Raw genomic sequence first — 12,791 nt, forward strand, 5'->3', positions numbered from 1 at the left:
CCCAAATGAAAATAAGCCAGCAGACAGAAAAGGCTTACATAAAAGATCAGGATAAAGGCTAACTTTTCCCCTCAATCCAAGCGAGTTGTTTGATTTTCAGTTAAACAGTGATCTGCAATCTCTAAAAATCCAAAATTGATTTTCCCTCTTCGGCTGGACGCTGCACAGGACTGTAGCCTACTCCTCAAGGCAAAACTAGCTCCAAAGATCCTTGAACTGGTAAGGATCGAGTCCCAAGCATAAAACTTACCATCAATAACTTCTAACTGCAAAATTGGTTTTAAAAAATTTGATTAGCATCTACATATTTTTTGAATAGTTCTCTCTTGTATAATATAGTCCAGCTTTGGGGCTGGCCCCGTGGCCAAGTAGTTAAGTTCGCGCGCTCCACTGCAGGCGGCCCGATGTTTCCTCACTTCGAATCCTGGCGCGGACATGGCACTGCTCATCAAACCACGCTGAGGCAGTGTCCCACATGCCACAACTAGAAGGACCCACAACTAAGAATATACAACTATGTACCGGGGGGCTTTGGGGAGAAAAAGAAAAACATTAAATCTTAAAATAGTGCAGCTTTTAAGCTTTTGGAGATTAGAACGAAAGAGATAGAAAGTATTTCAGCTGTATGTCAAGTTGGAATAGGAGATGAGTACGCAATCACTTCCATGCTCACCTCTCATGTTCTCATGAGTCCCATCTGATTTGCCCTATACAATGCAATTTCCAATTTCAGATATACCCATTGAGTAAATATTTTAAACTATGCAATTACTTTTACAAGCTTACTTAACAGATTTAATCAACATTGTTTTGGGGAAAATATCACTTATGGACTTGTTTAATTTAGAAGACAAAATCAGAAAGTATCTCTTCAACTAGTACTTAGTGCTTTGTGCTGTTCACAGTAGAGGATATAAAAGTATGTTTAAGGTGTGACCCATATTCTTAAGGAACTTAGTCTATGCACTAACATTCTCATGACTTCCCAGTTATATGTCATCACCACCAGAAACTGCTGTGATTGTGCACCTCAGCTCAAACCTCAAATCCCAGATCTCTCAAAATCAATAGGACTTCGTACTCAGTACCTATATTTCTCTGATGGGACCAGACCCCAAGAGAGAAAGAAATCCATTTCAATAAAATTTCAAATAGCTTTTCAACCACTTTTCCTGTCTAAATTATTTTGCTCTTTGTTTAATTTTTCTATCTTTTTCTAAGTGAAAACAATATATCACGAAACTACTATCTAGAATGTATACAAATAAATCTCTTTATCAGTAATAGTATCCACATACAGCCAAATACTAAAACAATGTCTAAACATACACTGATTTATGTGACAATGTTATCACTGCCCTCATTTGATCAAATATTTTTCTAGAATAAGCCTTTCCAATATCAACTTCTATATCATATAACATGAGAATATTTAAATGATTCTTTTTAGTCATTCCTCAATGAGAAAAGGAGTCATGCCACACATTATTAAGCTAGAGTATCTGGTGGAACATATTGAGGATTTATTTTTAGCTTTATTGAGGTATAACTGACTAAAACTGTATATATTTAAGGTATACAACTTGATTTGATGTAGGAATACACTGTGAAATGATTTACCACAATCAAGCTAATTAACATATCCATCACTTCACAGTTGTCATTTTCTTTCTTTTTTGTGTGTGTATGACAAGAACATAAGACAGGATTTTTTTTAATTCTACTCTGCTATTGGTAAAAGAAAATGTTTTATAAATGTCCATTTCTTAGAACACATTAAGACTATTTTCTTTCTCCTCAATTTCCACAACAATAATTGCCACCGGTTTTGGATTTTGACTTGTTATTCATGTTTGATTTCATGACATATCTCTTTTATTCATAAAAGTGCTGTATGGCATATTTTATTTTTTCCCATTAAAACTAGTTTTGTTCGGAACATTTCAAAGCATCTCCCAATATATGCTTTCTAGCTCGACCACAGAGAAAAAAAAAATCCCTAAAACCAAGATTCAAACCTGCTGATTGACAGAAAACAAAACCTCTTGAAGTAATATTATCTCCAATCATATTTTGAGGGGAGTTTAAGAAGTTTGGAGAACTTTGAAGAAGATCTGCTTCAGCTCTGTATTTTATTTTAAAATTCCAGATGTCATCAAAATACTAGAATCATATAATATCCCCGGTAAGTAGCTATAAATCTTTGAACCATCTTTCAATAAAATCAAAGCACTGTCATGAATTGATTCTCCTTCACCAGTTTAATATAAATTATAGCAAGACATCTGGGAGAGGAAAATTTTGTTGAAATAGAAAATATGTATTCATCCTTGCAGCATATTATTTATATGCCATTTTCCTGCAAAATTTTATATTTCATATATATTACCACCACCCTGAAATGATTTATTACAATAGAATTTTGTTCACCTGCTGAAGTAAATGTTCTACTAGTCTAAAATTTATTTAAATTTATTCACTTACATAAACTTTTTTATTAATATCCCATTCATTTAGTCACAAAATATTGGTTACCATCAACTAAAATGAAACTGCAATAATTAAAAGAAATAACTTTCTTCATTTCACTCTCCTATACGTCTTATACTTTAGACATTTTCTGCCAAGAGTAACAACTACCTACCTTGATTTTAACCTCCAATCAAACTTGAGGAAAAAAGAAAGAAAACGAAAAAGAAGGATATTAACTACTTGGTTCACCCGTGACAGAACCTATAGCGACCTCTTGTGGTAAATACTATCTACAGAGCTTTGGAGAACAATACAACCTTTTCGCATGCTAGACATTGGAGAATGTGGAAGCATTGTTCCTCCATGCTAGCAAACAGCAGTTATTAACAATGAAGGTAAAAGATAAATATTGACTAAACTAAAGGATTCTTTTTTTTGGAAATCTACTCAGTCACTGTTAATTAAAATAAGCATAGCTGTTTTCTTCTATTTCAAAAAATGTGTCTTACGTGGTTCTTTTAGTAAGGCAGTTAAAAGATGGCTAGGTACATGGATTTCTCCACATCTTCCTTCTGGAATCAAGCAAAAGACAGACAGAGGGCAATTTCTAGTGAAGACAAGAGTGTTTCTCTAGTCAGCAAAGACCTGTATTCATTGTGTAACGCAGTGTGGGCTCTAAAGCAAGAGACAGCCTCGGGCTTATTTATAAATATAGTTTAGGAAGTGGTCAGTGTAATTTCAACCTCCATGATACTTTAAAAGTAAAAGTGATACATTATGAGACCTGGGTAAACCAATGTTTCAAAAACACTATGTGGTTTTATCAATATCTCCTAAATAGCGGTTTAGATGTTAAAGAAAATCTTTCAAGAAAAAAATATCAAGAACTTAATACCAAAAAAATCCATTTGTTTCTCACCATTTCTTTTCAAGTGAATGACACTTAAAAGTTATTATTCCTTTCTTTTTTTGTTTTTAAATCCCTAATTGTCTATTTCCTCTCTTATGGGTTCTCTTTTAAGATCTCAGTTTTTACGAATATTAATTACAGCACAAAAATCATTTTGGATTTTCCTATTAGAAAGAGATGACAGAGTAAAGAAAGTACTAGTGCAGCCTCGGTAGCACAAGCCAAATGGGAAAACGAGCATATTGAGCTTCTTCTCTTGAAATGTAAGTGGTTCATGAAATACTACCTTTTCTGTTTTCTTCTTTCCTGAGCCCCTTTTTTCTCTAAATAGAAAAACATTCCTAGTAATGTTTAAAATATTAAGGAACAATAATTAAATTCTAATAAAAAGACATTATTTTTGTACTTACAACTTTTCAAAATGGCAACATAGTTTACTGTCACCCAAACTAACCGTTTCTGCCTATTTGTTAAGGAATCAAAGACAAGATATGAATAAAATGTGCTGCCCAAAGACATAATCAGAATGGAGGCCTTGGAAATGTTTTGGGGGTTTTTTTAATCTAAAATTCCACCTAAAAGTCTTAAAAACTGTTGGTTTCTTTTAGGCACTTACCCTCTACCCACAAATCTACTGCTCCCTGCAGCCCAGTATATATTGATGAATAGCTTGCATAAATAATTGAAATTCAAATTAAGGGAAGATAGCCTAATAATGTTCCTCACATAGATTCAGTCAATAAGCACTTGCTGCGGGTGGGGGTTGCTATGAGACACTGCCCACATGTAATGAACTCACCAAAATGTTCCCAAACTTTCCCTTCCTTTGATTTTGATCAAACTAGCCAAAAATTTACCTAAACCTTCCTATTGCATTTATACTTTTGACGTTTTACAACTTCTTGGAGTAATAATGTTCTTTCTATATCTACTAAGATCACTTGTTAAGAATTATTGTAATTCCTTTTATTTTTCTAAAAATGGTCTTGTCTTTTATCTTAAAACTAAAGAGAGGAATTCCCTACTTCTACTATGCGGGGATTTGGCTATAAACTATGTTTGTATCCATCCTACTCAATGGCCCTCATTATTTTATTTTATAGACTTTGAATCACCAGTAACAATTTGAAATGCTTTCCCATAACAGACTGAGTCAACTAAATAAGGAGAATAAAAATCCAATCTCAAGGGTGTAAAATAACAGCAAATAGGTACCAGCGCTGGAGCCTGTGATTCTGGGAAATTGCAACAGAGGAGCTTGGAACTTTACTAGGAAATCCTCAGGTTTAAAAGCTATGCCCAAATATACCACACTTCTTGCCCCTTTGTTGTGCATCATCAAGAAGACCTCTGATGGATTTCTAACTGGCTGAGATTTCAGTTCATTAGCGATATCCATGGACAAATACACGCCTGATGTTTTCTCTGTGTCCATGTCCCTTTCATATCTAATCTCTCTCTCTCTCTCTCTTTCTCTTTCTGTGTGTGTGTGTGTGTGTTTCTGTGGCTTTCAACATCTCTCTTTTCCTCTTTGGGTGTGAAAGAGAGAGAAAGGGTTTTCTTCCTCCACATTTGTCTTTGGGCCTGGGCACATGCCCATCTGTGTGTTTATCTGTGTGCATCGCTCTATGTATATATTTCTATGTTCATCTGACTCTTACTATGGATCTGATCTTTTTATAAGGAGGAAATGATGTTGTATCAGAAAGAGAAGTATTTCATGGGGTAAAAGTAAACAGATAATCCCAGCCTCTGCTCCCTCAATTTTTAAATATGTTGTGAGAGCTGCCTCCTTTTCTTTCTTTTTCCACTAAAGCTCTTCCGACACTTCACTTCCAATGTTGTTATTAGTGAATAATGAAATCTTCAGTGTGATGAACCCAAGCCATCTATGAGAATCCTGAAGGGAATTTCCTGTTTAGTCTCAATTAAACAATTTCTCAGATTGAATTTTTCTATCTCTGCCAAATCATATAGAAATGGCAACAACTGTGGGATACTCCCACATGAATGTGTGGACCAATTTAACTCTGGAATTCTCAATTTCCGAGGTTCTTCCTGTAAAAGTGGCGATGAGACTGTCAGTATTTGTTATGTGCACATGCGCATATACTTACCCCAAGTATCTAATACATTTCAAACAAAGCTCAGAGGTTTTGAGTAGTGGTATTAAAAGTTAGCCACAAGCAATTAGAGGTGGTATTTAAAATGCCAAAACAGATAAATTTTCATTCGCACTTGGTGTTCTCTACAGAAAGAAACATTAAGCCAATAAAACAATTATGAGCATGAAGAGTAAAAAAGATAAAACACTCATTAATTTGGATAGTAAATACAAAATGGAGGCAACAGAAGCAGATATTTCTAAGCCACATAAGGTAAATCTTAATTTCACAGTCTATCTAAAATAAAAGACATTGTAAAAACGGACTCATAGTTGCAGTCTGTGTAAAAAGTTTCAACCGAAGATGCTCTATCAGTAAACTTCAGTCAAGGAATTCACACCTTCTTTCTGGTTACCATGCAGAGCAACAGAGAGCCTATGGGCTTTATTTTTTAAGGCCTTCTCTGAAAAGTCCTCTCACAGACAAAACTGTATGAAGTCGAAATAACCCAAGAGGATGAAAAAGCTGAAATAAGGCTGATATATCTTAAACGACTGATTCCAATAATCTTTAAATTTCCCAAACTGGTTGATTTAACAGTAATATTTTCTTTGTACTCTAGTGTAATACTAATACAAGGAAATAATTTATAAACATAGAAATTGCCTGCCATTATGAATTTACATTTTATATTATCATAAAAGATCAAAAACAGTTGAAATCACACTGGAATGGCTAAAAATATTACAGGTACTTTTTAAATAACTAGCCTAGGCTTATTAGCTATTTTTTCAACCCAAAAAGTCTGCTGTAGACTTGTATAGTATCAGGCATTGACCAAGGTGGAAGAAATAAAGTCACAAGCTTCAAATTAAAACCAAATACCATGTCAGAGATTTATGAAAAATACCTTAGCATGCTTAAATATATATAGTCCCCAAGCCAGGGGAAATATTTGCAAGCCTAGTTTTATAAAAGATCTGAATCTAAGAATTAGTATAAACTAATCTACCAATTCAGGAAAAGCATAATTATATTTAATTATTTATTATAATTTGAGTGTGCCTCTATCTTACCCACTAGGCAAGGAGCTACTTGAGAACAGAAACGTCTTAACCATTTTTTTTATACAAAGGACCCCAAAGAGTGTTTCTTGTGTAAGGCACCCAAACAAATATTGTTTCAATGAATGAATGAATGAACAATGAATTATGGAACTGCATAAGAGTTTTTCAATGCTTTGGTCCAAGCTCTACTGTAATCAATATGCAGAAAAGTCTTTCTGATAACTCTTCAAGCAAGGGGGTCTCAAAATAAAATGACAGGCCTCTGAAGGAAAAAAACTTTAAAGGATACTTTACATATCTTGCTTATAAAATTGAAAATTACATAAGAGAATTAAAGACAAGTGGAAAATGTAAATTTCAGTAAAATACAAAGTTTATGAGGTCTTAAAATGTGAAATATGTAACCATCCCCATTCAGAATATCTTAGAGGAAATGAATGCATAAATGGATGGCATTTTAAAGACACTTTAAAGCAAGAAAACCTTAACACTAGCAGCAAGGTAGAATGGCATTTTTTTACTTCTTTCTCCAGTTACTTTTAAAGCACAGTAGCTATTGCTTCCCTTCTACATTTCTCCTGTTTAAATCAAATCAAACATATCACAGAGATTAACACAGACCAACGCACAAAGAAAAAAAGGAAAGAAAGAAACTTTAAACACAAAATTTGACCATACTGATTGCCTTCCCATTTTTCAAGTATTAACTCTCTTTATTAGGCTCAGCTCCAACTACTCCCCCGCACAGGGTTCCTTTCAGAGGTGCCCATTGGGCCCAAAAGCCATTCCAGAGACTTAAATCATATTAAGTAGCCACTTTCACAGCCATTCCCAACTTGAGGGAAACCCTTCTAACCGAGATTCACTCTAAGAATTTGATCATTGTCTGCAGCCTACCTGGGAAAAAATATGGGAAAAGGATGAACAAGAAAGATATCCTTCCCCAAAGCGAAACTCAACTCTATTATCCAGACGTACCTACTCCCTACCCGCTCCCCCATCGCATCCTCGGTACCAGGCTCTGGACAGGTGGGAGGGGGGTGAGTACGTCTTGGGGAGGGGATGCAACTAACTTTCCTCCACCACTTCATTCCCACTCCCACCCTAAATCAGTTCCAACTAGTAACTGAAGCCACCAGGTAGGGCTGTCTGCATCCCCCTCCCCCCCAGGAGTGTGATGGGATGGGGAGGATGGGGGGCGCGCGTGGGCAGGGTGGAGGGGAGAGGGATGTTCTTAAAACTGCAACTCTTCTTACCGCTGGAGCGCCTGACGATGTTCTCCAAAAATGTGTTCTGCGGTGCCACCAGCCCTCTCTTGCCCCCCGGCATCCTGGGTCTGGAGAGCGGCGGCCAGGATCCGCGGCGGGGGAGGGGGGCAAGCAGGAAGAGAAGGCAGAGGAAGAGGAGAAGGTGGAGGAAAAGATCGAGCCGAATGAAGAGGGGGCGCGGCGGCGGCGACGGGGTCCCCTGACTGTTTCTCCAGCCGGACCCGGATGAGCAGCTCTGGGGAGGAGGACCAGGCAGTTCATGGTAGTAGCGCTCCCACGGCCGCCGCTGCCCAGACTGTGGCGGTGCCGCACACGCGGCTCGGGAACTGCAGGCTCCGCGGGGCACAGTGCGCCTGCGCCGCCCCCGCTGTCGCTGTCCCGCCGGTGCTGATGCTGAAGCTGCTGCTGAGGCTGCTGCCGCGGCGGCGGTCGCCCGAGCGCGGGCTCAGCATTTCTCCCCCTGCCCCGCGCCCCGGGGCCGGGAGAGCGGGAAGAGCCAACTCGAGACCTGTCTCCCAGTCCCTCTTAGCCCAGACCCAGACACCTTTACTGCGGCTTCTTCTCCTGCTAGCGCACCCGTCTCGCGCAGCTGGATCACGGCTGCCCAGTCGAGCCCAACTTCTGCTGCGCTGTGCGCCTGGCGGCGGCTCCTCTCTCCCCGGAGATCGAGGCAAACGCTTGCGGTCCAATGGGGCAGTGGAGTGAACGAGGAAGTGGGAGATGCAGGCAGGATGCCAGAGAGGGCAATGGACAGGCGGAAGGGGTCACATCTCAGCTTCTCCCTTTGGGGTCCTGAGCCCCGGCTACTCCCGAGGACACGACTCCGGGGGAGAAGGTGTCGATCAGCTCCCGCTCCAGCTGAGGCTGAGCGCCGAGCAGGGACTGACAGGGCGGTGCGCTGGGACGCAGAGCAGCCACCTGACGCTGCTACCGCCCCCCTCCGGGCTTTGGCGCCCGAAGCTCAACAGAGGAGCTTTCATCACCCGCCCTACCCCACGCCCCAGAGCTCGAGCCAGATAGGGTCGGAGAGCAGAGCAGGCACGGGAAGGGCCTCTGCGCCGGGGCTGGCTCTGGCGCGCGGGGAGGCGTGCAGCCGCACGGGGGAGCTTCCCCAGGGCTGTCGAGCGCAAGAGGCGAGCGGCGAGCCCCGCCGCGCTGCTAAGTTGCGGAAAAGGTTGCACTTAATGCGAGGAGTAGGCGAAGAGGGCGAATAATTCTCACGAGAGGCGGGGAGCGCAGCTGGCAGCGTTTGCGGTGGAAACACAGTGAGGGCAGCAGGAGCGAAGCTGCGCAGGGCAGGGGCACACCGGCAGGCATGGTCCCTAACAACCCACTGTCCGCTCGGAACCGGGGACAGGAGTGGAACCATTAGTAAACAGAGTCCAAAAGCCAGAATCTACCGCGGAGAAGGGAAAATGGCATAAGAGCGAATGGAGAGCGGAGAGGCGGAAAGAAAAGGGGGAGCTCACGCCGCGGCACCTCCTTTTTATCTAAGACAGTGGTTCTCAAAGTGGTCCTGGACTGGCAGTGTCTCCTAAGAACTTGTTAGAAGTGCAAATTATCCGGCCCTACCCGAGAGCTAGGGAACCAGGAACTCAGGGGGTGAGGGCCGAAAATCTCTTCTAACAAGCCCTCCAGGTAAATATGATGCCGGGTTGAGAAGCACCGATCTAAGGCTTTCCCTCCAGAGGCTCCACGTGGGCCTGTGAGAAAGGACGGCTGCACAAGCAGGGTCAAGGAGTGGAGACAAAAAGTGCGCTGCGGCAAGTCAGGGGTTGAAGCGAAGCGTTGAGCGGTGAAGGCAAAGGAGAGATAGAGGGGGCGTCCCCTTTTGCTGGGATAAGAATATACCAGGTAACCCCTGTTAGAAATGGTCAAGGATAGGTTGCCCGGAAGCAGCGGGACTCCCCAGGCTGGGGTCAGAGGAAACCTGCTCAGAGCCTGCTCTGGGCGGGGAGGAGGGGAGGGAAGGTGTCTGACTTCCTTTGGAACCTCCTAGATTACCCATCATTGACCTCGAGCCACGATCTCTCCAGAGCACCCAGGATAAGGACCGTTGCCTGTGGCCAAGAGACACATAAATGCATAACCGGGATCCAAGTTTAGCTTAGGGTCATTTTTTCCCTCTCCCCTCTGAAATTTCCACCCATTCGCCCAGAGCTTGGGCAGCTGAGCAAATCCAGAAGGTTGATGTGAGGTAAAGAGGAGTTTGCTCTGCCAGGATTTCTTCCGCAAAAAATCAAGATATTTGGCGGAATAAAACTAGGCTATTCGAGCTTTCTACCCGAAGCATGCTGGTGGTGCAAGTTTATTCCCCTACAGCTAGAACGCCTTCTGAATACACCGTGGCGTCTTTAGTTAAATAATACGGGACTGCCTGTGCAGATTGGGTCCGTATGGTTACAGCCCTTCCCTGGAGTTGACCCCTGTGTGTGTAGGAGGGAGGGGAACTGGAAAGCAGTCCTTAAACACACAATTGGATTTTCCCCTCTGGTGGGTCTTGTATGACCTGTGTTCATGGCGACTAGGCTAGTGTACCGACAGACCCTGGTCCTAGACTTAATCAGCCATTCACAGAATGGGGTGGAGAACAGGCAGGCTAGTCTTTTTAAAATATATATATATAATTCCTAGATTGCTATCCTAGACTTCTAACATGATATGAGAAATCCATCGACATCATTAACGGGAAATATTTCAAATCTGCCTGTTCTTTTGCACATCATCAGCTGCCCACATCTCGCCTCTGGGTATTGATATAAAATCTCTGCTTCCCAGCATTCCCATCTAGTATAAATATCCCTGCTCCTAATCACTCCTCTGTGGGTGTATGAGCTCATACTTCCCAAAGAGGAAACTCTTTTGGACTCCATTAAGACACAGTCACACAATTACTGGTAGAACTTCCTCATTTATTTCCATCTGCAATTAAATTGACATTTGTCTTTTCTTCTTTATCCTTACTAACTGCATAGCATTATAACTTTGGGATTATTTTAATTACTGTAAAAAATTGGTAGTTATAAAGGATCAAATTCTTGGTTTACACAATTTTCTTAATCTTCTAGTTTAAATTTTCATTTTATAGAGGAAGAAACCAAGACCCAGAGAGTTGAAGTGCCTAGTCCAATATGACACAGGGCTGTACTGAGACTAGAATCAGCTCTTCTGACCCCATAGCCAAGCTCCCTATAAATAATAGAAAGCATTATGGCTTGGCTTAGTGTGGGAACAACCAGCAACCTCCAGGGACATCTATTGCAGTCGCTGATTTTGCAGCACTAGTGAGAAGAGAAACCGTTGGCAACAACTTGCAACAGCTCCTAATCAAAATAGAGTTAGGGAAAATGGAGCGCACCGTATGGCCTGCCTGGCCCCGGGGAATGTGCTGGCAGATTGCAGCAAGGTGCCAATACGGCATTTTAAAAGCATTTTGCAGACGGAGTCCATACGTTGTAACCAAATCACTGGATTTAACAGGTGAGAGACAGGAATCAAAAAGCTTCAAAGTCATACAAAGGGCTTCTTTTTGTTTGTTTTATTGCAAAGATTCAATTATTTTAAAGCAGAATCATTTGTCCTTTTCTTTTCTCTTGAGTTATTGTAGTTTGAGTGGTGGTGTGTGGTAGAACCAAGAGTTCCAACACCCAGAGGTGTTCACTAACTCCCAGGTCACAGCTATGAAATGAAGGAAAGCTAGCTGAACTGCAGGTGTGTTCCCGTTTAACAGCAACAATATCAAAGGGAAGACGAATATAATGCTGCATGTCAATTACACCTCAATAAAAAAAATTTTAATAGGTAAAGACTTAGAAAACTGATATATTAGGAAGTGATGGTTCATAACTACTACTGGTTCTCTGAAGAATTCTTTTATCAAGCACTCCTCCTTTGAGGATTTTAAAATATAGTTTATTTGACAGTAGCTGTAATTATATGTAAATCCTCAGAAATGCGTTAGAAATAGGTCCAGTCTGACTTAATGTTTGATTCTTTATGTGAAAATGGCCTACCCACTACTCAGTTGGGGAACGGTTTTTCTCCCCACTTCTGCTCGCTGCTTCTGAGCTAACCTCAGCATAAGTCTAAGGTGCAATCTGCAGATACTAAACTGGTGGCTCTGAGGAAGAATGGGAGGAAGGAAGAAAGGAAAGGGCCAGAAGTTGCTTTCCATCCTAGCTTCCAGGGCTGGTCTCATTAGCGGCAGTGTTAGCTCAACCCATTTCCTCCTCCCCTACCCATTTCCCAAGCCTCACTCTCCGCCTCCCCCCAGAGTTGTACTCCTGCTCTAGCAGTGAAATACCCACACATTACTCGATTCCTTTGCACACACAAAGTCCCCCACTTACACTTAACCTTCCTTTTTCTCTCCCCCCACCCCCCTGGAATCTAAGTGGAGAGAAAGCAGAATAGAGAGGTAGTATTGTATAGAGGTTCAGCACCTGGACTCTGGACCCAGACTACCTGGAATGTAATCTTGTCCCTGACACTTACTAGCTATATAACCTAGGGGAAGTTATTTAGCCTCGATTCCCCTCCTGTTCATGGGGATGAAAATGACCTACTTAATAGGACTGTTATGAGGATTAAATTATTTCCTACTTGAAAACATTAAAACAGTATCTAGCATATAACAAGCATCATATAAGTGTCTGTAAAGTAAATAAGCCTTTTCATCCCCTTCTACTTTCATTGACAGGAAAAGTTCTAGGTGATGGTTGTAACTAATGTTCACCAATATCCAGTTGCTTTCTCCACCTCTTGAAATTAGTGTGGCCATGAACTAGTTCTGGTCAATGAAATGTGAATGGAAATGATGTGTTTTGCTTCCTGGTGAAAGCAGATAAGAGTCAGGACTCAGTCAGTGACTGTGGAATGTCAAGCAACACAAGGAGAATAGGTGCCCAGAATCACCTAGACCTGCAATAGACATTATCTAAGCTGGAAATAAACTTTGTTGTGTTGAGGC

The 12,791-nt window shown here is 41.3% G+C and overlaps 1 protein-coding gene across 1 annotated transcript in view; it reads right to left on the reverse strand.

Moving 5' to 3' along the window:
- KCNH5 (potassium voltage-gated channel subfamily H member 5) overlaps positions 1–7,883 on the reverse strand; it is a 305,105-nt gene extending 297,222 nt beyond the window's left edge. Inside the window, exon 1 of the mRNA XM_046647837.1 lies at positions 7,811–7,883. Coding sequence (XP_046503793.1) covers positions 7,811–7,883 — 73 coding nt within the window. The remainder of the gene's footprint in view (positions 1–7,810) is intronic.
- Between the last annotated feature and the right edge of the window lie 4,908 nt (positions 7,884–12,791).

Source organism: Equus quagga, chromosome 20, assembly GCF_021613505.1.
Source record: "Equus quagga isolate Etosha38 chromosome 20, UCLA_HA_Equagga_1.0, whole genome shotgun sequence".
NCBI lineage: Eukaryota > Metazoa > Chordata > Mammalia > Perissodactyla > Equidae > Equus > Equus quagga.